Raw genomic sequence first — 26,557 nt, 5'->3', positions numbered from 1 at the left:
GTGTGATGCAGACGCGACACATACAGTCCCGTTTTCGGCGTGGCCGCCCTCAGCCCGAAGCCTGGATCCGGTTCAGCAGAGCCACACTGACTCAAAGTACAAGGTCCGCCCGGATTGCTACCACCATCTTGCTCGCTAATCCTGCCGTGAAGCACTGCTTGCATTGTTGTGTTTCGGCGTGGAGAAAGACAGCCGGTAAAATTACTGGCACTTGAGGTATCCCATCTTAGGTCTCTAGGTTGGCAACGCATCTGCAATCCCCCTGGTGTTGCAGATGTTTATGGGCGGTGGTGATCTATTACCATCAGGAGACCCACTTATCTCATACTACTGTCAGCAGCAGAAGTAGAAGCAGTGTCCGTCTGTACCGGCCCTTACTCACCAAGTATTACACTCCTTCGGCACCACACTGCCCGGCTTGAAGCTCTTATTCCTCAGCCGGCACGGGCACTCCTCTTTGGGAATGCACCTGCCAGCCTCCAGCAGCAGGCCTTTCGGGCAAAAGCAGCCCTCCACGCAGGTCGCGTTGTCGACGGACGAGGGCTCAGGGAACTGGCAGCTGGGCTGGACGTCTGGCCCGCACGAGTTGTAGAGTTTGCTTTCCGGACAATGCATGGCTAAAATAATAATGTTGTCACATGTATGCAAATTTTCAGCTTTATCGGAAATCAGGAAGTGGGTCAAATTTAACTTGCAAGATTTGATTGCGGCCGTATACATTAAATAAAGCTTTTAAAATAATAATAATAGATTAGAAACAAAAGGTTTCCGTTATTTATTTATTTAATGTAAATGCGCTGTGAAATAAGAAATAATACAAAATTGCACAAAAATGACATAAAAAAAAATACAAAAAAGTTATTTAGGATTTTTTATGCTTGCTTCCCTAAAGCGACGGAAGACCACACTCTCCGGCTAGAAGTCGGAGTGCAGGAACAACTGCTGGTGCTTATAGCTTCGTTTTTTTAGCATTAGAAAGACGGTAAGCGATCTTGACGTGTCTTTTTATTGAAAAACATTTGAAAAATAAGTTACAGCGAATATGTAACAATTAGCAAGGGCATTTATGACCATTTACGCGCTTTTAGTATCGTAAGTAATAGTTACTGTTTTTTAAAACGTTTTTCAATAAAAAAACTGGTCAAGATTGTTTATCCTTTTTCTAATGCTAAAAAACGAAGTATTGCTGGCGCTTGGAGTCTAAAGGAGCGAAAATTATTATATGATATTACGAGTATGTGTTAGACTTGCTCGAGTCTATATAGGCGGATAAACAGGTGTACTGCCTTTTTGGCGAAATATTTTTCGCCAAATTTCACTTAGCAACCAACCTTTCGCCGAAGTTTCATTTGGCAAACAATCCTTGGCATAAGTTTGCTTCGCATTTTTCTTATTACGCAACATTTTTATATTGCTAAATTTTACTTCATCACACTTTTATGTGGCAAACAATTATGTAGCAAATGATTGGCTAAAGCAAATAGTCAAATAAATTTGGCCAATTTTTACACATAAGGTACTTATATCAGTCATGATATATAATAAAATGAATAAATGTTAAATTATGTGGCGGTGAGCGAGCGAAGCGAGCGAGCAAGACGAGACTAGGCGGAAGCGACTTGGATAGGTTAGGTTCAGAAGGCTAAGGCGGGAGCGAAGCGTAGCGTAGCTTCCGCTTTAGCCTTCGATGTTAGGTTTTTTTTGTAACAGAACGGAAAAAAACATTGGCTTGCTTGCTTGTTTGCTTGCTAAATTAAGGAATGCCAATCAACGTGTTTGACGAAAACACAAATGACATCTTAAAAACATCCCAGGTAATAATTTGCATAATAATCATTTATTAAATCATTAGTTGGGAAATGATATCAATGCGAAATGTTGAGTTGGGAAATTAAATTTCGCCTAAATAAAAATATGGGTTATATAGTTTGTTTGGAAGTTAATAATTTGCTAAATAATTTTCGCCAAAACATTAGTAAACCGGATAAACAACTAAGCTTGCTTTAACCAACCCCGAGCTGTCTCGCAGATCCCCTAGCCCACTTCATGTCGCTTCCTGCCTGGCAATATCTGCCCCGACCGGGGATCGAGCCCGCGACCTCATGCTTTGTAGTCAGGTTCTCTAACCACTGAGCAATCCGGTCGAAATGTATTGTTTTTTTAGCCGGTTTCGTAACATTATTACTTACGGCAGGTATCGGCGTCTCTCCAGTTATTCATCTGTTGAACGCCGAGGCGTTGGCACTCTTTGGCGTAGACAGCCACGGTTGTGCACGCGCATTCTTCGGGGCCTGCCAAACAATAAACATAAATCACTATGGATACCTATAAAAGAAAATATAGATTAAAAAAATAGTTTTAGAGTGCGCTGATTAACATTCTAACCCGTATCAAAGTCAAAGTCAAAATATCTTTATTCAATTTAGGCTATAACAAGCACTTATGAATGTCAAAAAAAATCTACCACCGGTTCGGAAAAACCTCTACTGAGAAGAATCCGGCAAGAAACTCAACGAGGTATATATTTTTTTTTAAAACAGATTATAATATTATTAAATGATATGTATACATCACAAGTATTTAACACAACTTTATTTTTAACACATCTTATCTTATATCTTTTTTAACTCCCACGCAAAAAGGGGTGTTTGTTATGCAAGTTTTCTTGCGGTAGATTTTAACTGTCATAAAATCAGTTCAGCCATTTTAGAGATTGAACTTGGAATCGACAATATCAGGAGGTTTTTAACCTTTCTAAGTTGGTTAGGTTATGGCTATACACGCCGAGTTAACCTTCTGTTAATAAAAATGAAATGACTGAGTTCTAAGGTACAAAACAATACAGCCAAATTAAGAAACTCTTGAGTACTCACTCATGCTCATAGTGCAGGCACAATAATCCCACTGGCAGGTTTCGAGAAGCTGCGTTACGTCCATTACCTGCGGTGAAGGAATACAGAACGTCAGCGATAAGTCTATGAACACACTATGCGGCTAACCGTGCGGTTTTAGCGTGCCATCTTTTTCCCAAGCTTTATTTTGAAGAGGGACAAGGTTTTTTTTTTTTTTTATTTTATTTACTCATTTATGTTATACAAAAAAGATTACAATTATACTTCGCCAAACTGCAAAACAGTTTGTTGGCGAAAACTACACTCTTATCTTAGTTACAAATCTCTTTAACTAGATCGCATTAAGTACCTACTTCCAACCCCGCTACAATACCACAAATAGCATTACATTACCATAATTTTTTCTTTGACCTTAGATGTTTATAATTTCCTCATGGAAGGCATCCATCAAACACTCCTTCAATTTGCTCTTAAAGACTCCCCTGCTTACACACTCCCTCTCATCAAACAACAATTCATTGAACATTCGTGGTATCAGATACCCTCTGGTTCACTACGTAGCCTTACGTATACGTATACGTGTATACGTAGCCTTAGCGGCTGTTTCACCATCCATTGATTAGTGTTAACTGACGGTTAAATGTGATGCCGTCTCCGTCTATTCGAACAAAACAAATAGAGACGGCGTCACATTTAACCGTCAGTTAACACTAATCAATGGATGGTGAAACAGCCCCTTAGTCTTCCCCCTCTACACTGCACCATACCACGTACATAGGTTCAATCCGGATCGACAAATATGGAGTAACAGCCGTGGTGGCCGAGTGGTTTGACCTATGGCCTCTCAAGCAGAGGATCGTGGGTTCAAATCCGAGCTCACACCGAGTTTTTCGTTTCTTTTTACAAACTTTTTTATTTAGTTTCACCTATCCCGATGTTTTTTTATTTAGTTTCATCTGTCCCGATGTTTGTCATGAAATCTTGCAAATTAAATTTGGTCCACTTCCCGGTCACCGACTGAGCTGAAATTTTGCATACTTATGTAAATTGCGTGACAATACAATAATCTGGTAGTGACATCCTGGTAGTCCGGCCAGGATCGTCTCCGCAGGACGGAACTCTCCAAGGGTTAATGGTATCGACTTGAAATTTGGTACGCAAATGTAGTTTGGGTGACAATGCAAGTACAGTCAACAAAAAGTACAGTCAGCAAAAAAAGCTTGTATTAAAAATGAAATTTTTTAATATAACGTTTTAAACCGTTTTGAAATAAAATGTTGTTGTCGTAGTCAAAATACCACAAACGGGAATTTTCACGCTAAAACACACGAGTAACTCTCACGAGTCCAGTCGTGACCACGGCCACTGTAATGTGGTCGAAACGTCGAGGTAAATATTATTCGTGTGTTTTAGCGTGATAAGTCCCGTTTGTGGTATTTTGACTACAACAAAAACTTTTTATTATTCATGTCATCATTATCATCATCATGTCAGCCGGAAGACGTCCACTGCTGGACATAGGCCTCCCCCAAGGCTCTCCACTCAGACCGGTCTTGTGCTTTTCGCATCCACCGCGATCCCGCGATCTTAACCAAGTCGTCGCTCCATCTTGTTGGAGGCCTACCGACAGCTCGTCTCCCGGTCCGCGGACGCCATTCGAGAACCTTCTAGCCCCATCGGCCATCCGTCTTGCGAGCAATGTGCCCCGCCCACTGCCACTTTAGTTTCGCAATTCTTCGGGCTACGTCGGTAACCTTAGTTCTACTGCGGATATCATCATTTCTAATTCTATCCCGCAGAGAAACCCCGAAATTAGCCCTCTCCATAGCCCTCTGAGTGACTTATTGATTATTCATATGCGAAATAACATTACTACGAGCTTATTAGTAAAGGAACACGTCATGAGATAACTGGCACAAACTTGCTAAGCATCGGGCTCGCGTGGGAACTACGGCCCAAGCTCTCTCATTCTAAGAGAAGACCTACGTCCAGCTGTGGGACGTATACAGGCTGAGATGATGAATTATGATTGGTTTTTTGGATTCTTTTTGTATTTTTTTTTCAACTCCAAATTTGTTACTTTTACGGGTATCCCGTGAAACCATATCGAAAATACAAACTGAAGCATAAGTAGCATAGTAGAAATAACCAACCTGAGATATGTATGCATAGGAAAAATTCGTGTCTAGATTCCTGTCCAGCAGTGGTGTAGGGGTTATAGCACGCAGCACGGATTGCTGAGGACCTGGGTTCGATTCCCAGTGCTGGTCTGTTTTTCTGGTTTTTCTGTGCATCCATGTCTCAGTTTGTATTTTCGATGAGATGATGAAATATAGGACCGTATACTAACCGTAATCATCTCGTTTGCTAGATATCATAACTACAACTTCCCATATAATTACATTCGAATTTTATCTTGATGACTTAGTTTCTTGGTCAAAAACAAAAAATTGTTACCTTCGAGCATTTCCTGAATTTCTCCTTGCTGAAGACTTTTGTGCAGAACTGCAGCGCTTTTCTCATGTCTTCATCAGATTTGGACGCGCAAGCGCTAGGCGCTGAGGGCGTACTGTCGCACACATCTGTAAATAAAAGTCACGAACACATCGGTAACTGTCGCGTTAAAGCACCACTGTTAAGTCTAAGCTATCTGCAACTAACTAATTTTTGGTTTAACTTTTTAACTTTGTCCATGGGCGGCGGTGATTGCTTCCAATCAGGTGACCCGCATGCTCTTTTTTTTCCCTCCTTATACATATTCAGAAACAACGACTTTATAACACTTTAGATAAGGACTTTAAAAAACCTTATAAGTTAAGAACCCTTTACCTTTGTACAGTCGAGTTCGTAAACTTCTGAGCAAAAATTTGAACAAAAATATCTGAACACGCTTCTACGCCGTGAACAATAGAATCGTGTTCACATATTTTTGATCAAATTTTTGCTCACAAATTATGAACTCGATTGTATGTACCTACTCGTACAGACGTTTAACCTGCCGGTAACCGGTACCGTCTAACCTAAAATTCACCCACCTCCTATTTTATTGAGTTGCCAGGAGGCCGCGAGCACGGCCTTGGTCTTGGCCAGCGTGCCGTCCTTGGTGAGGAAGTCGTCATCAGGGTTCCCGTCCAGCAGCCCGCACAGACCCTGCGTGTTGTTCCACAGAAGCACCGACCCTTCTACGACCACGACGTTCTAGAACAAGCATGCAAGGTTAGCAATAGCAAGGGCTAATTGGATGGTTTCATCATCATCCCAGCCTATATACGTCCCACTGTTGGGCACAGGCCTCCTCTTAGAATGAGAGGGCTTGGGTTGTTCCCACGCGGGCCCAGTGCGGATTGGGAACTTCACACATACCATAGAATTGCTTCGCAGGTTTGTGCAGGTTTCCTTACGATGTTTTTCTTCACCGTAAAGCTCGTGGTAAACTTCAAATGTAATATCGCACATGCAATTCGGAAAGCTCAGAGGTGCGAGCCTGGACTTGAACCCACGATCCTCTGCTTGAGAGGCGATAGGTCAAACCACTAGGCCACCACGGCTTTCAGGGTCAGTCCTTTTTGTTGGCCCCCATTGGCTTCCTTGACCGACCATAGCCCTTACATAATAAAATAATAATAATAAATATCATGGGACACTTGACACCAATTGACCTAGTCCCAAACTAAGCAAAGCTTGTACTATGGATACTAGGCAACGGATAAACATACTTATATAGATAAATACGTACTTAAATACATATTAAACATTCAAGACCCGAGAACAAATATTCGTGTTATTCACACAAATATCTGCCCCGACACGGGAATCGTACCCGGGACCTCAAGCTTCGTAGTCAGGTTCTCTAACCACTTGGCCATCCGGTCGAATGAACATAGTCACTTACATTGGTGTCCCACTTGATGACAATGCCAACCGTGTCCAGATTGACTAGGACGTAGCCGTTGGGCATGGACACACGAATGCCAGGCAGCGACGCCGGAATGGGGATCAGGCGGCGACTGCTACGGAATACCACAGTACCCTCCTCTTCTGCAAGAAATTGAAATGACGATCATTAGTAGAGTCACCAGGACCAATATTTGACACCACAAAACATGCATAAATATCTGATACGAGTCTATTCTTAGGACCAGTAGGGCGTGTTAGATATTTATGCAGGTGCACCTTTTACAGGTGGTAGGACCTTGTGCAAGGTCCGCCCGGATTGCTACCACCATCTTGCTCGCTAATCCTGCCGTGAAGCATCAGTACTTGCACTGTTGTGTTTCGGCGTGGAGAGTAAGACAACCGGTGAAATTACTGGCACTTGAGGTATCCCATCTTAGGCCTCTAGGTTGGCAACGCATCTGCATTACCCTTGGTGTTGCAGATGTTTATCGGCGGTGGTGATCTCTTACCATCAGGAGACCCACTTGCTTGTTTGCCATCCAGTCGAATAAAAAAAAAGGTGACTGTACCATCAGCCAAATAAGTGGTCTATCAATTTTTAAACAAGATCCTATCACATGAATATGTCGCTAAAGTCGAACTTTCAAGTTGACAGACACGTCTATTGGCATTATTGTTTTATGATATGCAAACGATTATCAACTTTAGGGTGGTAGACCACATATTTGGCTGATGGTTCCTAATTCAGTACCTATGTAGAATTTAGAAATGGTACCTACTAAAGAGCATTGATCGTGGAATATTGGCTATTCATAAGTTATTGTGAGTTTTAACTACAGAATATCAAGTCAAACAATGCGAGAACCTTTCGCTACAAAAAATAACGTCACTTTAGCTGAAAAGCGATATAGCTGTTTTGTACATACAGTCGTGGTATAGCCACATTTTAATTCATGGACGGTCTGGCGCCTTCAGGCTTTGATTTTCGATTTAAAAATAATGTAAAGCTAGTCAGTAAAACGGCCCCACATTGGGCGCCAGGTAACAGCCGAACAACAAAAATCAAGCAAAGACGGTGTATCAAATTTGAAATGAAATGAAATGAAATTCTACAGTATTATTTAGCTTATAGCTTGCCGGTAGTGTTTTTTTTTTTAATTAAATAACTGATCCAGTTTCTTCTCAAGAGACGCTTTTCCCTTACTGGTGATAGATTTGAATACAATGAAACTAGTTTGCTAATGTCATTCGCACTCGAAACAAAAGATCGTTTTTCTTTTTCTATCTCATATCAATCTTCAAGAAAACCAAGAAAACAGACTAGTCCCGAGTGACACTAACATTCTTGTTGTACCTACTTGTTATAACCTGAATTGAATAATAGTTATTTCTGTCACAAGGGAGCAAAATGGTGTATTTACGGCGAGGGCGTACATTGAATCCAGAATGTAGCGAAGGATTCTGCAATAGAATCCTGAGCGTAGCGAGGGATTCAAGTGTTAACGCCCAAGATGAAAATAATTTTGCTCCCGAGTGGCTCATACAACTTTTCACATCGAGCATTAAGAAACTTGAAAAAAGGAATTCTAAATATTATTAAAGAACAACCAGCATAGAAAATAGCGTGGCTTTACAATTATCAACTTCAAAAAATAGCATTCGCAATAAAACACTTAGAAAAGCCTTGAACAGAAAAGTTGAACTTTGCTCCCTCTCGTCAGGGAGGAAAAGTTACTTTTCTGAAGGAGAGGTGTGAAAAGATATTTTAACTTTGACTTTAAACATACCGCCAGTTGCTAGGAAGTAAGGCTTGTCCTCCAAGTACACGGTCAATTCTAACGGGCAATAGTCCTTCCTCTCACACGTGCCCTGTTTGACGGCGATTGTGTATTCGTGCTCTTTCGCGTCTCGGACCAGAATGTGTTGGCAGGGGGATTCGAAGCTGGAAAAAAAGGGTAAAATTTTAGTCAAATGTCTGTATGCAAACTATAAAGAGTTGAGTTGTGTATGTACAAAAGAAAGCAAACAAAATTACAATTGACAAAACATCGAGATGCTTGTACAAAGGCGGACTTATAAGGGATCTCTACCAGGAAACCTTTGAGTGGATTCTGACAAAGAGTGAATTTAAGAGTCGAAAATAGTGAAAGCTACAATACATTGCTTTAAAGAATATAATACGGATGTATCAGAACTAAAGCTAGAAAAGCCGCCAAAACAAATATTACCTAAATCGACCTATTGTACTTAGAGCTTTGTATGCTGTTTTGAATAAAGATTCTATCTATCTATCTATCTATCTACTTGTATAAAGCGCATCTTCGTAATTTTTTGTTAGTTTGACAAAATAAAAAAATACCTGTCCAATAATTGTTGATAATCTTACTGACGGGCTAACGGGCTAATTAGATTTTTTTTTATCCAAGACAGGTTTAATAATTGGAGACAATTTTAATCTTTGCAGGTGGTAGGACCTTGTGCAAGGTCCGCCCGGATTGCTACCACCATCTTGCTCGCTAATCCTGCCGTGAAGCAGCAGTGCTTGCACTGTTGTGTTTCGGCGTGGAGAGTAAGACAGCCGGTGAAATTACTGGCACGTGAGGTATCCCATCTTAGACTTCTAGGTTGGCAACGCGTCTGCAATACCCCTGGTGTTGCAGATGTTTATGGGCGGTGGTGATCTCTTACCATCAGGAGACCCACTTGCTCGTTTGCCATCCAGTCGAATAAAAAAAAAACTGATCTATCAGTCAGTAGATAACAAGTTTAATGCAGTCTAGCTCTTAGTTTTTTTTTTCGACTTGATGGCAAACGGGCAAGTGGGTCTCCTGATGGTAAGAGATCACCACCGCCCATAGACACCTGCAACACCAGGGGGATTGCAGATGCGTTGCCAACCTAGAGGCCTAAGATGGGATACCTCAAGTGCCAGTAAATTCACCGGCTGTCTTACTCTCCACGCCGAAACACAACAGTGCAAGCACTGCTATTAGCCAGGCAGGATTAGTTATTTAATTCTGATATTCGAAATGTTATTTTCGCAGTATTTACTTAATAACTTCCAAAAAAGCATCCCTTCAGCTTAGACAAGCCTTTAGCAATAAAGATACCGATAAATAATAAAGAAGAGTTACCTATAAATCTTGCCATCAAAGGTCTTATAATGAACTCCGGCCCAGGTCAAGCAGGTGCCTCCTTTGGGCGTAAAGTCCTGTACCACAATATCCACGTTGTTCTTCACGCCATGTTTTCCGTACTCGAATGTACCGTCAGGTGAGTGCTTTTTAACACCCGTCTGACTCTCACTTTGGCTCTTGTTGTGGAAATAAGGTTCGTAGTAGCTCTGTTATAAAGAAATATAAAGGTTTTTTTATTAATATGCAATATTTCAGCAGGTGGTTGCACACATACATTCGCGTGCGCATACACGCACACCTGTGACGCACACACGCTAAAAAAATTTTTTATAAAGGTGCGGCCACATGCTAAACGCTCGACGCTCGTTTCCAACGTCAAATCTGGTCACATATAAGGAAGGAAAAGGAAGAAAAAAAAAACTATTTCGGAAAAAATACTGTTTTTTTTTCATTCACTCCAATTTCTTTTATTTGTACCACTGCCACGACTTTTACTAAAATAGGTTAACAAATCAGCTTCCAAGATCATTCCTGCAAGCAGCCATCTTGTCGCTGCTACTTGACGCTACTTTTTTGAGTCGCGGGAAATTCAAAATCACATTCAAAATGGGGTCACGTGACCAGATTTATCGCTGCAAACGAGCGACGAGCGACTGCATGTGGCCGCACCTTAATATTTAAAACAGCTTACATATTTATGACTGGAATGAAATTGTTACCGTCAATATAAGATACACTAAGTTGTATGCCTGTAAAAGGATGGTATACCCATAAGAGGATTTTAATTTGTATGTGCACTAAACTATTACTCGACTAAGTTTTTGATTAGCTGTGAGACTAATCTACGTATTTATCTTTTTCTTATTTTATTTTTTATCTTTTTTTACCCGAGGCTATTGCTGGGGGGATATTGTATCTGAGCCGTCTGATGGCTTCCTTACGACGCCATGTTCGCCATGTTCATGTGTGCTGTGTGAAGACAGTCTTCTGACGAACACAACGTAAAATGGCCGAGAAGAACATGGCGTCGTAAAAACACCATCAGACGGCTCAGATACAATATCCCCCCAGCCACAATAGCCCCGGGTCACCTTACTTTCAGAAACAAGAGTATTTTACTTACATTGCTGAATCCTGAGTGATAATTGCTGGGTGTCACGATGATAACTTCCTCTGTGAAAAAGTAGCAATAATTATCTCAAAACAGAAATAATCTCCGGTCTGATTAACACTTCCGGTTTCTATTAGCTATAGTGAATATCAAACACTGTGTGCGGGTTAGAAAAATACCTAGTATTGCTTGACATACTAAATCCGCCAATGATATGGGCTACGTTGGTTGTAGACTTCTTAATATAAAAAGTGATGTAAAATATTACAGCAGAAAACTAGAAAAAAACCGGCCAAGAGCGTGTCGGACACGCCCAACATAGGGTTCCGTAGCCATTACGAAAAAAAATCTTCACCTAGTCAAAAAAGTTTTTGAGAAACCTTACTATGTTTTCAAAAGAGCTGTCGACTATGTGCCACACGTTGATGCGAGTTAAAAAAAAAATACCAATTTCTGTTACGTGTAAGAAGTGCCCCCCCCCTCCATATAAATATTTATTTTTGTAATTACAAAACTAAATAGCGGCTTTGACAAGACATCTGTAGGCAGACATCAGGCAGACAGACGGACTTGGCGAAACTATAAGGGTTCCATTTTTGCCATTTTGGCTCCAGAAACCCAAAAAGGAGATAAAATGTCCAAAGATGGTGTTTTCACTAGCTATTTATTTATATAATGTATAAGTACGCTTTTCCGCTTCAGCTAATCGTTGTCAACCGCGTTTACCACCCTTAAACAAACCTGGTAGAGTGGTTTGACCGAACTATAGTTTCACAAACAAAGAACAATGATTATGATTTCTAACCCGGGCTCGCATCTATTTTTTTTATTTCGGTGTCAAATATCCCAACTCTCCTCCCCCCTCCTCTATCTCCCTCCCTTTAGGCCGGCAACGCGCCCGCAGTCCTAATTATGCTGTAGGTGACCATGGGTGGCAGTGATCGCTTACCATCAGGTGACTCGCATGCTCGTTTGCCCACTATTTGATTAAAACAATGTATGAAGTTTACCATAAGCGGTTTGGTGAAAGAAAAAAATCGTCAGGAAAGTGAGTAAAATTCTCAATTCGCGCTGGACCTGCGACTTAACCACAGCCGATGCCCCCTTATTCTGATAGATCTGTGTCCAGCAGTGGATCTTATACAGACCAGAGATTAATAAATACTCACCGAACACGCAGTGCGGAATTGGCTGCGGAAGAAACACGCCAGTAGAATACAGGCAAGTGTATTTGTCAGCGAGCGGGGTGGATGGACTAGCGCCGACGGGGCAGCTGAGAAGGCAGGAGAACTCCTCGGCGTCGCCTTTGCACTTGTAGTTGCCGTTGAACGCGAGTTTGCGGAAGTCGCATACAGATGTCGCTGTTGACAAGAGACAGATTTATTTTTAAAAGTGTCATACAGACAGACTGTAAACTGATCATGGAGGGGTAAATTAATGAAAATAAAAATAATAAAATCAAAAACCCGACTGCCAAGAGTTATAGCCCACTAGACTTGTTTTCTTCTTTTTTAGTATTTCATTCATTCAGGCATTCTATAAGGAAGCACTCAGGTGGATATTTCCGAGCATATTAAATAAATAAATCAATAAATATCATGGGACACTTGACACCAATTGACCTAGTCCCAAACTAAGCAAAGCTTGTACTATGGATACTAGGCAACGGATAAACATACTTATATAGATAAATACATACTTAAATACATATTGAACATCCAAGACCCGAGAACAAACATTCGTATTATTCATACAAATACTGCCCCGGCCGGGAATCGAACCCGGAACCTCAAGCTTCGTAGTCAGGTTCTCTAACCACTTGGCCATTTGGTCGTCTAAATTCGCAAAATGGATCTAAACAAGAAAAAAGCCTGTGTAGTAATAATTATTGCTTGTGCTCTAATGAAACGTGTCAAGAGAAAACGTTGGGTCAAACCATGGTTACTGAAAAGGAATATGTACACGCATCCGAACTTGTTAGATGAAATTCATAGTACTGAAGAGGAAGAGGACTATGCAAATTACTACAGGATGAAGGAGGTATGCTTTGATCATCTGTCGTCGTTGCTGATATCGTCCGCCTCCATCGCGTTGCGACCGCTGACTGACGTAAACTGACAAATATTTTTCATCACACTTGCTCGTAAACAGTGTCGTAACATGCAGGCTACCTTGATTGCAACCCCCCAAATAAAACCCTCGACCTTAATGTGCTTGTCATGAAACCCGTGGGCGGTAAATGAGTCATTGCCCGTACTAATTTTCATGTCATGAAGCCCAAGGTCGGTAAATGAGTGTGATACTGCATGGCGTGCAGGAGCGCGGCGCGCGCAGGTCGGGCACATGCTGCGTGGGGTGGGGCGGCGCGGAGGCTGGCGCTGCCAAGAGCGTAGTCAGCGGTATCGGCAATTTTTGGAAAAATCTTAGTTTTTCTTTTACAAATATACAATTTTACTCGCAAATGTGATGAAAAACTACTAGAATTACGAACATCGACTCATTAAAGCCCTCAGTCTTCAACTTCGGGCTTCTAATAGACTCTCGTTCGTAATTCCTTGTTTACCGCCCTTAAGACACAATGTACTATTACATTAGTCGCTCAATCCGGATCGCGATCAACGAATCGAGATAATCATTGATTTCAAAAAATCTAGATAATTTGTGATCCGATGTCGCGATCCGTCAATTTAACACATTACACAGTAAATCTGGATTAGGATCATTGATAGAATGACTGTGTAATGGCTGCCTAAGGGCTAAGGGGCTGTTTCACCATCCATTGATTAGTGTTAACTGGCGGTTAGGTGTGATGCCGTCTCTATTTGTTTTGTTCGAATAGACGGAGACGGCATCACATTTAACCGTCGGTTAACGCCAATCAATGGACGGTGCAACAGCCCCTAAAGCTTTAAATTTTAAAACCGTGCCCAAGCATATTTAATTAATTATTTTAATAATTTTGCTTTATTTCCTCGCATTATTGAAGAAAAGTACTATATATGCCTCAGCGGAAATGGCAATTCGTGGATTCGTATTTATTGACTAGGTACAGTCAAGGGAAAAGATATCGACACGGCCAAAGTTACAAAAATATGTATACACGAATTTATGCACTTAACATTAAGACCGAGTATACATATTTTTGCAACTTTGGCCGTGTCAATATCTTCGCCCTTGACTGTACGTACCCGTGGTCCAACTAATTTGTCCAATCCGGAAATATTATTTTTATATTTATTTATATAAATATTATATTTTAATACAAAAAAGGGTAGGTTAGGTTCATTAGGTAACTTCAGAAAAAAAAGTACTTCTCAACTCAACATTGATCTCAATAACTTTCATCAAGTCAATTAATATGAGTATTTCGATATTTTTCCAGATTAAATAAAAAAAAAATTTTACTTATCTTTATCTAGATAGTATTTTTCAACCGACGCAGCCTAAGTTTTTGTTAAAAAAAAATATTTTTATTACAAGCTTTTATGATAACTGTACTTTTTGTTAACTGTACTTGTATAAATAACAATTAATAATTTAATTAATTTATTCAGATAAGTACATCCATTATTGTTAGTAAAAAAAGTAAAATTACAGTTAATTTAAAATGAAAATAGAAATTGATTACAAAATTGATAAATTAAATGTCGTTGTCATTCAAACTACATTTTCGTACCAAATTTCAAGTCGATGCCATTAACCGTTGAGGAGTTCCGTCCAGCGGAGTAGATCCTGGCGGGACTACCAGACCAGGATGTCACTGCCAGATTATTGTATTATCACGGGACTTATTGCTTGCCGGATTTTTCTCAACAGAGGTCTTTCCGAACCGGTGGTAGACTTTTTTTTGACATTCATAAGTGCTTGTTATAGCCTAAATTGAATAAAGATTTTTGACTTTGATTTTGATTTTGATTGAATGCCAAATTTGAAGTCAATCTGACCACTGGAAGTGGGTCAAAATTTGGTTGCAAGATTTGACCCACACATATATACATAGATACATACTCGTACAGAGATACATACGAGTACATTGCAAGTTATATCGAAAATACAAACTGAAATATAGATGCACAGAAAAACCAGAAAAATAAGACCAGCGCTGGGAATCGAACCCAGGTCCTCGGCATTCCGTGTCGTGTGCTATACCGCTACACCACCGCTGGACAACGATACAGACACGAATTTCTCCTATGCACCTCATATCTCAGCTTGACCACCACTCACCCACTCACTCACTCAGGATGACCGTAAAAGTAACAAAAAAATTTGGAATTGAAATAAAAATACAAAAAGATTCCAAAAAACCAATCTTCACTGCAAGTTAAATAAAAGCTTATTAAGTAATAAAAAAATCTCTGATTTAAATTATATTTAACTTTTTAGTTCTTTTTATTTACAAGTAATAAAAGCTTGATTTTGATTTTTTTTCTTTTATTTTTATTCATACTAGTTACCTAGTCACCTAAAAAAGGGATACATACGTTAGGGTACCAACTGTCCGTAAAACTGGTTTTTGGCCCTAAAACCGGTTCTCAATCCAAATATTAAAAACTAATCCAAACAAAACTACTCACAATACTGGCACTGCGGCCCCCTGTACTCAGTAGGGCACTGGCAGGTATTAACAGACAGACACACCCCCCCATTCAAGCATGGGGGGCTGCATTCGGGCTGGCAGTCGGGCACGGAGGTGAGATCGGTGCGAGTCGGCTGCCACTGGCCGTCCGAGCAGCGCATGTTGGCTACCGTCGAGCCGTCGGGGAATCGGTGGCCTTCCAAACAGGTTATGGTGCACATTCTGGAAAAAATATACAAATATATAAACACTAGCGTTTACCCGCGGCTTCGCACGCGTAAATCATTTGATACAGCAGTTGAATTGAAATTCCGGGATTTTATTATATTCTCAAGGGAATTCCCTAAAATTACATCGTGGTTTTCTGTGACGTTAAATTAAAACACCCATGCCAAATTTCATGACTCTAAACACAGCGGTTGTTATTTAGAGATTTTATCCCTATCCCGTGGGAATATCGAGATAATATGACCTAACTTTTTGCCAAATTTCATCGAAATCCGTTCAGCCGTTTCAGCTTGAAGGAGTAACAAACATACTCACTCACTCACAAACTTTCACATTTATAATATTATATAGTAGGATTTGACAACCGGATAGCTAAGTTGTTTGTGACAACGAAGTTTCGATATCTCTAAAATTAGTAGCTTAAAAAGAATTATACTTATACTAGTGTTTACCCGTGGCTTCGCACACAAATAATTAGGTCCAGCAGCTGAATTGAAATTCCGGATTTTTTTTAAATTCCCGTGTGAATTCTCGAAAATTAAATCGTTATTTTCATTGACGTTACATTAAAAACAATCATGGTCAAATTTCATGACTAAGTCCAGCGGTTGTTATCTAACGATTTTATCCCTATCCCGCGGAAATATCGGGATAAAAAGTATCCTAAGTTTTAATCCAGGTTATAAACTAACTTTTTGCCAAATTACATCCAAATCCGTCCAGCCGTTTCGGCGTGAAGAAGTAACAAACATACTCATCCACTCACAAACTCGCTCGCTCACTCACTCACACAAACTTTCACATTTATAATATTAATAGGATTATATAGAATAGGCTAATTATAGGTTTTCATTTGATTTTTTTGATCCCCCCGTTATATTTATGTGCAGGCCGGTGATAATGGTATAGTGGAAGTCAGAGATATTAGGTACACTACCTTATCGCAGTCACAGTGTTTGAACTTTTGTACAAAATTGTCAGAACGCGTGTACTGACAAGGTACCTACTAAAGTGTAAAGATATATTTGACCTCGATAGTACATACTCGTCATTGCATCTCCTCATGGAGTTGACAGGCATTGGCGGGTAGGTCAGGCAGGGCTTCTTCTCGAACTCGCAGAGCCGGCCCGAGAAGTTCGGGGGGCACTTGCACTGGTTCGGGGCCACGCATATACCGGTGTTCATGCACTCGGGCTCGCATTTCACGGCTGAGGACAAATTTGCTGGATTTAGGGTCTGTTTCACTAATATGTACCTCTTATTGTGATGTGAGAGCTATTGTAATGCCGCTTCTTCGGGTTTGTTTTTCGGTTCGTTTTATTGACGACTCGCTTACCCGCGGTGCCGCACGCGCATGGGCGTACCCAGGGGGAGGGGGGTCAGGGGAGGGCAACTGCCCCCCCCCCCCTGGAAATTGTATGTTCTACAATATATTATGCCCCGTTTACCTAGGAAGCGGTATCCCTAGCGGGTGTTTGCCCTATACACTACATATACCTTGTATTTCATGTAGTGTGTATGACAAAACAGGCGCGGGAGATCCGATCTAAAAAATCTGACTTGCCCCCCCTAGGCCAGAAGCTGGGTACGCCCCTGCGCACGCGTAAACCATCACATTTGGCTAATTGTAAGTAATGTGGCAAATGAGCTAGAAGCAATGAAAAACATCAAATATCTAAGTAGACTAGACGCATGCAATAGACAGTAATTAAAAAACCGGCCAAGAGCGTGTCGGACACGCCCAAAATAGGGTTCCGTAGCCATTACGAAAAAAATGAGTAATTTTATACGGAATCTTCCAAGGTATATTTTATACCTTGCTGCTATTTAAGAGTAAAACTACTAATAATTCTCAAGCAAACTTAGCTACTATAGTTTTCCTTGAAAGTTTGATATACTTACTACCATCTTGAATTTTTTCAAATTTTTCTACCCAACGGTTTAGATTTTAGAGGGGGGGACGGGCGGGACGCTCGATTTTAATGAAAATTTGCACTTTAAAGTTGAATATTTCGCAAAAAAAATCAATGAATCGAAAAATCGTCTGAGCAAACCCCTAATGGTTTTAAGCTATCCAACGATACCCCACACTATAGGGTTAGATGAGAGAAAAAAATCACCCCCACCTTACGTCTATGGGAGGTACCATATTTTTTTTATTGTTTTTTATTGTACCATTTTGTCGGCATAGTTTACATATATATCCGTGCAAATTTACAGCTTTCTAGCATTGATAGTCCCTGAGCAAAGCCGCGGACGGACGGACAGACAGACATGGCGAAACTATAAGGGTTCCGTTTTTGCCATTTTGGCTCCGGAACCCTAAAAAGGAATTTTCATACAAATTTCTGTGAATTTTCGTACAGGATACTTCTGTTTGTGGAGAGATAAGTTGTGATTTGAAGCACACCCAACAAAGTTTGAAAATTGTAATTTTTTTATGTCTGTCTGTCTGTCTGAAATAACCATCTTGTTTACTTTATCATCTAAAATGACACTAGGTATTCATAGATAAGTTACCTACAAATTTATCTTTAGTACTTGCTCTACAATGTCTACCAGCTCTAGCACCTCTATTTTAATGACCCTGGCCCAATTACTTTTGCAGTACAAAGTGCATTATAACATTAGTTTATAGGTCGCTGTTTCGATAAGCGAGCATGCTAAAACAATAGCGAGCTAGGATTTGGAGCGACTTCCGTTCGATACGCCCCCGCGCCCGATAAAATGTTTTTTATTTATTTTAGTCTGATATGTATTATTAGCTGAACGATCCTGTAGTTACATTCATGTATTACCACACTACCGTTACTCGCGGCTTTCCTTTATAATAATAATAATTATACCCTGTTCCAACGGCAGGCGAAAAACCTTATTTACTATGGACCTTTCGCGTGAATCTCTCAACGTTATTCTAAAACATGATACAAAAAGTTTTACTGTCTTGAGTGACTACTAACAGCACATACTTTGAAAGTTTGTACTAATAGTTACGGGAAAAATGGCATATTTTGGCGGAAAAATATGTACACGAATGAAATTTTGTTTATAACTTTTATCTTGGCACTAGAAATGAGGATCTGCCGAGTCCTACCAAAATTTAGACGTCCTACCGTCTCCCAGGGGGTATGGGCAGGGGCCAAAGTTTAAGAAATGCAAATTATACAAACTAGGCAAGTTTTGCGCTAAATTGAATGAGGCTATACCCATACTCATGGGATTAATATTTTGCGAGATTTGAAGGGTTTTTGTTGAAAACATATAAAGAACATTCTAAAAATCAGTTACCAAAAATAGTTTCTCAAGATGTGGATGTGATGGTAATACTGTTTGCTCTCAGTGCTCCTGAGAAGCCTATATTGTTGCTTAAACCCAAAATTGGTCGAGTTGAAATAAAAATCTTGATGTACATGTTTTGCCACCAAACTGTCTTATTTATAGACTTATTTTACCTGTGCTATAAGAGCAAATGATAAACAAGCGCATGGGACAAAATATCTGATACACTTCTTCAGTGTTCTTTTTTTCGTCTGCCGTTGGAAAACAGCGTGTACCTACAGTCTGAGTATCGCTAAACATTCATGGGCTGGGATGTTAGTTGATGTTATCTTTGCTAAAACGTCCTTTTGCAAGCAGCGCAGCAGGCCTATTGCCTAACTTACTCGGAACCGCTTTAGTATTCATTTTTGACAGTTGAAATCAAGGCTGCTTTTAAAATAAAGTAATTCGTTTCGCGTAACGTCCATGTAATGTCAAAGCATTTGAAAGCTATGGCCGGCCATTTTTAATACAAATGAACGACAGGTCAGAGTAACATTGTCATTTTTGTAGTATAATATGTTCGAAGGCGGTCTTGCTTTTACGTGAACCCTCAATTCGGGCAGTTGAATTGATGGTACCGAAATTTTACTGAATTCTTAAAATTACATCGTCATTTCAGCGATCCGCTCTGCACCTACCTGGAAACTACGGCTCTAGCCCTCTTATTCTGAGAGAGGCCTGTGAAAACGGGCGGGCCACATCCCTTGAAGAATAGATAACCGTCGGGGCAGAAAGGTTCTCGCGTGGCGGCCACAAAATTATATGTCTCTAAACCTAGCGGTGGGGATTTTAGGATTTTTTCCCGATCCTGTTCGAATATCGGGATAAATTTTACCCAGCCTTTTTTTCTGTGATACAGCCAGTCGCTTTAGCGTGAAGCACACACGCACACACACTCTAAAATTTTCCCATTTAAGTACAGTATTTACAGTATTAGTAGGAGAGAGACTGAACTTAAAGGTCCCTTACCTGTATACGGCATGTTGGCACTATGCTGGATATCCTGATACGTGGGCCTAGAATAAAAAAAAAACAAAGATCTGTCATCCTTAAGCTTACACTTCATTTGGCGTTGCATGTTCGCGTTGCGCTACTGGCATCTCATTGCTCGAAAAACGACATAGGTAACGCGTACTTCGATGTCTTGCGGTCACGCGAAGATTTCGGCGAAAATATTACCAAGCAAAGGGTCAATGTTATGTACTTATATACGAGTATATTTAACATAGGTACTCGTACGATTATTGAATAAACCTAGCGCAAATTACTTAATGTTAGTTAATGCAATTTCCAACGGAGTTAAAGAAAAGTCATTTATCATTAGTAGTTTAACGTCCATAGATAAAGCTAAAAACTAAATAAATATGTTTAAGTCAGGGTTTCTTAAACTTTTTGCAATCACGGGCCACTTTCACAATTTAAACAATTCCACAGACCCTGTCAAATATATTTTTGGAAATTTCCTAATAAATATGTTTACAGACTGACCTACTGCGGACCCCTGATACACATGCTACGGATACGTAGGGGGTCCGTGGACCCCACTTTAAGAAACCCAGATTTAAGTAGTAGTTGAATAGAAAATCCTATTTGTATATAGGTACATTTCAGTAAAAGTTATCGGCATTTGAAGGAGCTTCAGAATTTCATTTTTTTTTCTCTAAACAACTCTTTGTTATTGTTAAAATTTTAACTTGAAGAAAAAGTACCTACATGTAGGCATCAGTAACATTTTTATAAAAAATTAGAGAACGCAATGGCTCGGTCACGATTTTGAGCAAGGAACGGTGAAGGAGTCATATGCATATTAATGCAAACAACGTTTCCAATGGCCCCCTGGCTATGCCATATTTTATGACTAATAAGAAATAGAAGAGTCCCTTATTAAATAACTTGTGTCGAATCTTAAAAAAATACTTACGCATTTCCAGAATTTGAATACCAAGTTTTAGACTCGGAGTATCCGCTGGTGTACCCATAACCATTCTTGGTGCCGGGATATCCGGTCTTGGTGCCTGTGTAACCGGTTTTGGTGCCCGTGTAACCGGTTTTGGTGCCCGTGTAACCGGTTTTAGTGCCCGTGTAACCGGTTTTGGTGCCCGTGTAACCAGTTTTTGTGCCCGTGTACCCGGTCTTGGTGCCCGTATAACCGGTTTTAGTACCGTAGCCGCTCCTGGCGTAGTTGTTCGCAAAGTGTGGGTTTTTGGCATAAGAGGGTACGTACGCCGGTGCTTGGACATCGGCTTGGCTGTAAGGCAGAAAATGTAAAACAAATAAAGGCAGCCTTTCTTTAGTAAGAAAAACAAAGTGGCTAAGTGCGTGTCGGACCAAGCATAGTATAGGGTTCCGTACTGATACGCAGAAACTTTGATCGACTATTACTCGTTAACTTATAAAGCCTGCTAAGATGTGAAAGTTTTCTTTTTAAATTCATTATACAGGATGGAAAGAATCAATGGGCCCTGTAGGGCAACTACCTTAAATCCTTTAGCTAGGTAATTGTACTGAAAGGAAACATTTCTTTATTTTTAAAATTTAACAAAACTGCATTCAAAGATGAATAAATAAACGAAGTAGTAATTCAATGACTAGAAAAAGAAATATTGAGAGAGAATCGTATTTCGTCTCTTTTTTACAAAAAATATAAAGTTAGGGCGGCCGAACTATTGCATAATTACCTGTATTTGCTACTAATGTAGATTCACACCATCCATATAAACATTACAAGCTCAAACTCGCTGGGCACAGATTCACTTAGCTCAAAGGTTCCCAAACTGTTTTTTTTCGTAGACCACTTCCAAAGTTAAAAAAAAATATTATTTATTTTTTGCAAAAGTGTTTAAAATATTAGGACTTTGGTCATCCAGCAAACAATCTAAATAAACACAACGTAAAACTACTTATTAAGTTATTTTACATTATTTAGTTCACCACCTCCTAACCTGACCAAGAGAAATACTTAGCATTTTGAAGTTTTATTCATCATCATCATCATCATGTCAGCCGAAAGACGTCCACTGCTGGACATAGGCCTCCCCCAAGGCTCTCCATTCAGACCGGTTTTGTACTTTCCGCATCCACCTCACTCCCGCGATCTTAACCAAGTCGTCGCTCCATCTTGTTGGAGGTCTACCGACAGCTTGTCTCCCGGTCCGCGGACGCCATTCGAGAACCTTCCGACCCCATCGGCCATCAGTCCTGCGAGCAATGTGCCCCGCCCACTTCCACTTTAGTTTCGCAATTCTAAGTTTTATTACTTTTCCTAATTCGTGACTAGAACACATCGAAAAAACCAGAAATGACAATCTGAAGCCAGGCTTCATCTCATCATATAGGGGTTGAAGACTAAAAAGTTGGACACAGTAACGCAGGTAGTTGGAATTACTTTTTTTTTCAATGGAAAAAATAATAGTAAGTAATTGTAACTACCTGCGTCAAACTCAAACTCAAATAATTTATTGTTAATTATAGGTAAGTACATGTGAAGTTGGAAATCATATTGAAAAGAACTGCTATAATTTGCTTCTTAGGCGTACAATATTATTTTTCTTAAAATTAATAATAAGTAGTTTATTTACTTACTAACTAACATTAGATACCGTAAAATCATGTTCTAAGAATTAATTTATATCATATAATACATTATCTTTCAAAAATTCAAGGTGTACAACTTTTTGGTCTTTTTGGTCAAATATAAAAATCTGGAAGTAATTATTTTGAAACTGATAGTCAAGTTCACTACGTAAATCATGTAAAATCTAAATGAAATTTAACAAGTAGATGCATATCTAGAGAACGAAAGAAAAAAATACTTATCCGTGAAATTTATTAAAAAAAAAAAATTGTTTCGAAATGGTCCCAACTCACGGCCGGTGGTCACATCACACGTCTATCTAAAATGATTAAAACTTAAAAAAATACTTACGGATTTTGGTATTCGGGCCCGGGACTAGGCTGAAAATTGTAGCCTGAGACAAAGTAACATGTCCCATAAATTAAAAAAAACACGCGAGTAACTAAATTCATGACTGCAATATTTTATAAAAATCCATTTATAAAAAAACCCAAAAAGCAGTCGTAGGCACAATGGCCACAGACTGGACTGCGGGTAAATCATTTTCATGGAACAGTTATTATCTCGTATTAAGTATATAAATTATTACGGGATGTCATCCGTTTGATAGCACAGATTTATCGCAAAATGCAGGATTTGCATTTTATTTCGAAACTTGTTGTTATGTACCTATTTACATTTTAGGTATCAGACGATAATAAATGCGTAGGTTTTGCTAATAATTTTCCTCAAAAGAGTATATTAACTTAAATTATGATTATGAATCAAGATCTGCGTTTGTAGATTTAAATCGATGGCACTGAATGACATACTTAAAACCTTTTCACAGTAAATCTCACGATGATTTCTTTGGCCGATGTATGGAATGTCAAAATGACATTTGCTGCGAAAAGGTTCCACCCTGGTACAAGAATCTGTTACTTCAACTCTACGTGCCATCCACGAAGACGCGCGTCATCGTGAATGACTCTACCTATACCTTGCTGTTTATTCGTGTGTATAAATATAACATTTATATTATAGCAATTGTTTTAACCCTAATCTGGATCGTAACTCAACTCATTATTTAGTTGCAAAACAAAAATTTGAACTTACGCAATAGTGCCTTAGTGGCTGAATGATCTTTGCCTCCGCAAAATTGCAAATTTAAAAATAAAAAAATCGAGTTTGACAGGCTGGAGAGGCGGGAACAACAGCGGATTTTTATTGTTGATTTAGATTGTAATTTGATTTGAAATTCGTCAAAATGCCTGGTGGCAAGAAAAACAAACGGAAAAGTGGTCAGGTTAGTGATTGGAGTTATTAATCGTCTTGTGCATACATTATAATTTGGATTGGTTATCTGATGAAATATAAAAATATTTCTATTGTTTTGTTTTCGGTACGTATAATTTAATTAATAATATGATTAAATTATAACTACATTTGTTTATAATTATCCTTAACTAAAAACTTTAAAGAGAACATTAAGATAAGCATCTTTTTATTGATAGAAGTTTTTTTTTAAACTTGACCGTTTAGTAGCTAGAGCGATCGGAAGTTGCGAGTTCGGACCTTACCTACATTTTTAGGGTTCCGGAGCCAAAATGGCAAAAACGGAACCCTTATAGTTTTGCCATGTCTGTCTGTCTGTCCATCTGTCCGTCCGTCCGCGGCTTTGCTCAGGGACTATCAATGCTAGAAAGCTGTAATTTTGCACGAATATGTATGTAAACTATGCCGACAAAATGGTACAATAAAAAATTTAAAAAATAAAATTTGATTGTACCTCCCATAGACGTAAAGTGGGGGTGATTTTTTTTCTCATCCAACCTTGTAGTGTGGGGTATCGTTGGATAGGTCGTTTAAAACCACGATTTGAAGCGCTTTTTGTGTTTAGGATGTCCTGACTACAAGGCTAATGCAGATCAGTTTTAAGATGGATGACCACATCTACTGCAACAATCTCATATCTACGGCTGCAGCGGAGGAGTACCTTAGAGAGATTGCTAGCTTGAAGACGAAATATCCTCGCGCCAACTCTAGAGTACTACAGGTACGGTCGAACAAATTGAATTATGACCCAGTATGGAACCTTTTATTAATCAATTTCACTATGATTTTCTTGACAAAAGTATGAGATGTCAACATGACATTAGTAGCCAGAGACACAACCTAGTACAAGCAAATGGTATCACCCTAATACTGGCTATTCAACTGGCTATTTTTCTTTCCTTCGATTTTCCAATAGATGGCACCAGTGAGAACACAAATAACACGATACGTATTGCCATCTAGTGAGACACTAAGAGCAACTAACAAGCTCACCAACTGAGCCTAGACGACTAGAGATACGCATGATGTCTCTGTCTTATTTACGTCGTTAGAAGAGAATGGCATATTTCTCTCAAATAGTTTCGACGAATGTGTGCAAGCGCGGGGCAAGCCCAGCAAGCGCATTCCGGTTATTCGCCATCTAGCGTCACAATTGAAAAACACTACGAAAGCCTCATAGCTGAAATGTAGCTACATGTAGCCTATACTTTCGTATTCTCAATTTATTATTTTTATGCTGTTTCTTATCTTCAAATTAAGGAGTTGAATTAAGGTTGATGTGAAGTTGTGTTTATAAAATATGCTAGTCTTTATTTTAATCTCAATATTTCTACTTAATTCGGCTTATTCACATTTTATAATTTACAAATGTTAATAGTAGTGCCATCTATTGCTGTTTTTTTTTATTAAATATAGCTTGTAGGGATAGGGGGTAGGGATTGGTAGGCCATGGTAGCACAAAGGTTCCACTCTGGGTCATAATTCAATTTGTTCGAATAAAATATAGGTGATTACTGGTATGAAAACAGGACGAGATCTACATAGAGAGAGATGGGTATATGGGGCCTCGACAATATAGAGACCACAATATCAAAGAAATTTAAGTAAATCCAGCAAAGTGGGAATCGGCGGCTTCGTACAAATTTTTAGGTATCTATGAATAACCAGTGTTAGCAGAGCCGCTCTCCTAAACAAAATGTACGCATCCTAGTCATTTTAGAATCTAAAATTTAGATGGTTACTGAAATGTACAGACATACTTTGTTTGTTGTAACAGTTTTGTGCTATACAAGCTACCTTCGTATCGAACTTCAAGTTTCTAGGACAACCGGAATTAGTACCTACCCTATAGGTTTTTCGGTTCCGGCAATTTGTAAGTATGGAAACACCTTTTTAACCGACTTCGAAAAAAGGAGGAGGTTCTCAATTCGACTGTATGTTTTTTGGACTGTTATCGGTTAGGTGTGTTGATTTAGAGGAAATTTCCGCTCGATACCTTATCGTGTTCCTGAAAAGGAACTTGAAGACGGACTATAAATAACCGTTCCATTTTTCTTTTTGAGGCACGGACCCTTAAAAATGCATAGTTTAGGAGGTATGTTAAAAAACCTGAATTACGTAAAAAATACCCAGTTCTTCTAGTGCTATGAGGTTAGCACAGGTCTTGGAAGCTGCTAAACTTGGATTTAAATAAATAAATAAAACCTTTTAAATTCTATACAACTTGGATATACAATATTAAAAACAACGAACTACCATTACGTCTTTATTTACAATTTAGCTATTTTTAGTTTGACCAGCCGCCAAAGTGTGGGGGGGGGGCGAGAGTGAATTTGAACTAGGTTTGCGGTGGAATTCTATGAGTTTCTACTTTGCCTCAATGGAAGCGTATCCATTAATAAGTACATTAGATATTTTTCCTGGCTAGGTTTTTTTTTGGCAGATTTAGGGCAGACTTTTGTGTCAAAAAATTAACACAAGAGGCTCTCCCCACATAATGCGAAACTGTCCTTCCGCTGATGCAAAATTACGTCTCCTTTTTAC

The 26,557-nt window shown here is 39.4% G+C and overlaps 1 protein-coding gene across 1 annotated transcript in view; it reads right to left on the bottom strand.

Moving 5' to 3' along the window:
- The window catches only part of Hml (hemolectin), an 87,826-nt gene extending 64,609 nt beyond the window's left edge, over positions 1-23,217 (bottom strand). The window contains exons 1-15 of the mRNA XM_074087291.1: positions 23,051-23,217; positions 21,047-21,373; positions 20,095-20,141; positions 16,850-17,012; positions 15,575-15,798; positions 12,167-12,358; positions 11,010-11,059; positions 9,884-10,092; positions 8,537-8,691; positions 6,745-6,890; positions 5,888-6,050; positions 5,310-5,434; positions 2,874-2,940; positions 2,190-2,291; positions 383-617 (exon numbers count right to left, since the gene is read on the bottom strand). Coding sequence (XP_073943392.1) covers positions 383-617; positions 2,190-2,291; positions 2,874-2,940; positions 5,310-5,434; positions 5,888-6,050; positions 6,745-6,890; positions 8,537-8,691; positions 9,884-10,092; positions 11,010-11,059; positions 12,167-12,358; positions 15,575-15,798; positions 16,850-17,012; positions 20,095-20,141; positions 21,047-21,373; positions 23,051-23,151 — 2,306 coding nt within the window. The 5' untranslated portion in view covers positions 23,152-23,217. The remainder of the gene's footprint in view (positions 1-382; positions 618-2,189; positions 2,292-2,873; positions 2,941-5,309; positions 5,435-5,887; positions 6,051-6,744; positions 6,891-8,536; positions 8,692-9,883; positions 10,093-11,009; positions 11,060-12,166; positions 12,359-15,574; positions 15,799-16,849; positions 17,013-20,094; positions 20,142-21,046; positions 21,374-23,050) is intronic.
- Between the last annotated feature and the right edge of the window lie 3,340 nt (positions 23,218-26,557).

Source organism: Choristoneura fumiferana, chromosome 5 (assembly GCF_025370935.1).
Source record: "Choristoneura fumiferana chromosome 5, NRCan_CFum_1, whole genome shotgun sequence".
Taxonomy (NCBI): Eukaryota; Metazoa; Arthropoda; class Insecta; order Lepidoptera; family Tortricidae; genus Choristoneura; species Choristoneura fumiferana.
The sequence above is the reverse complement of the archived record's forward strand: the minus strand, read 5'-3'. Positions and strand labels throughout refer to the sequence as shown.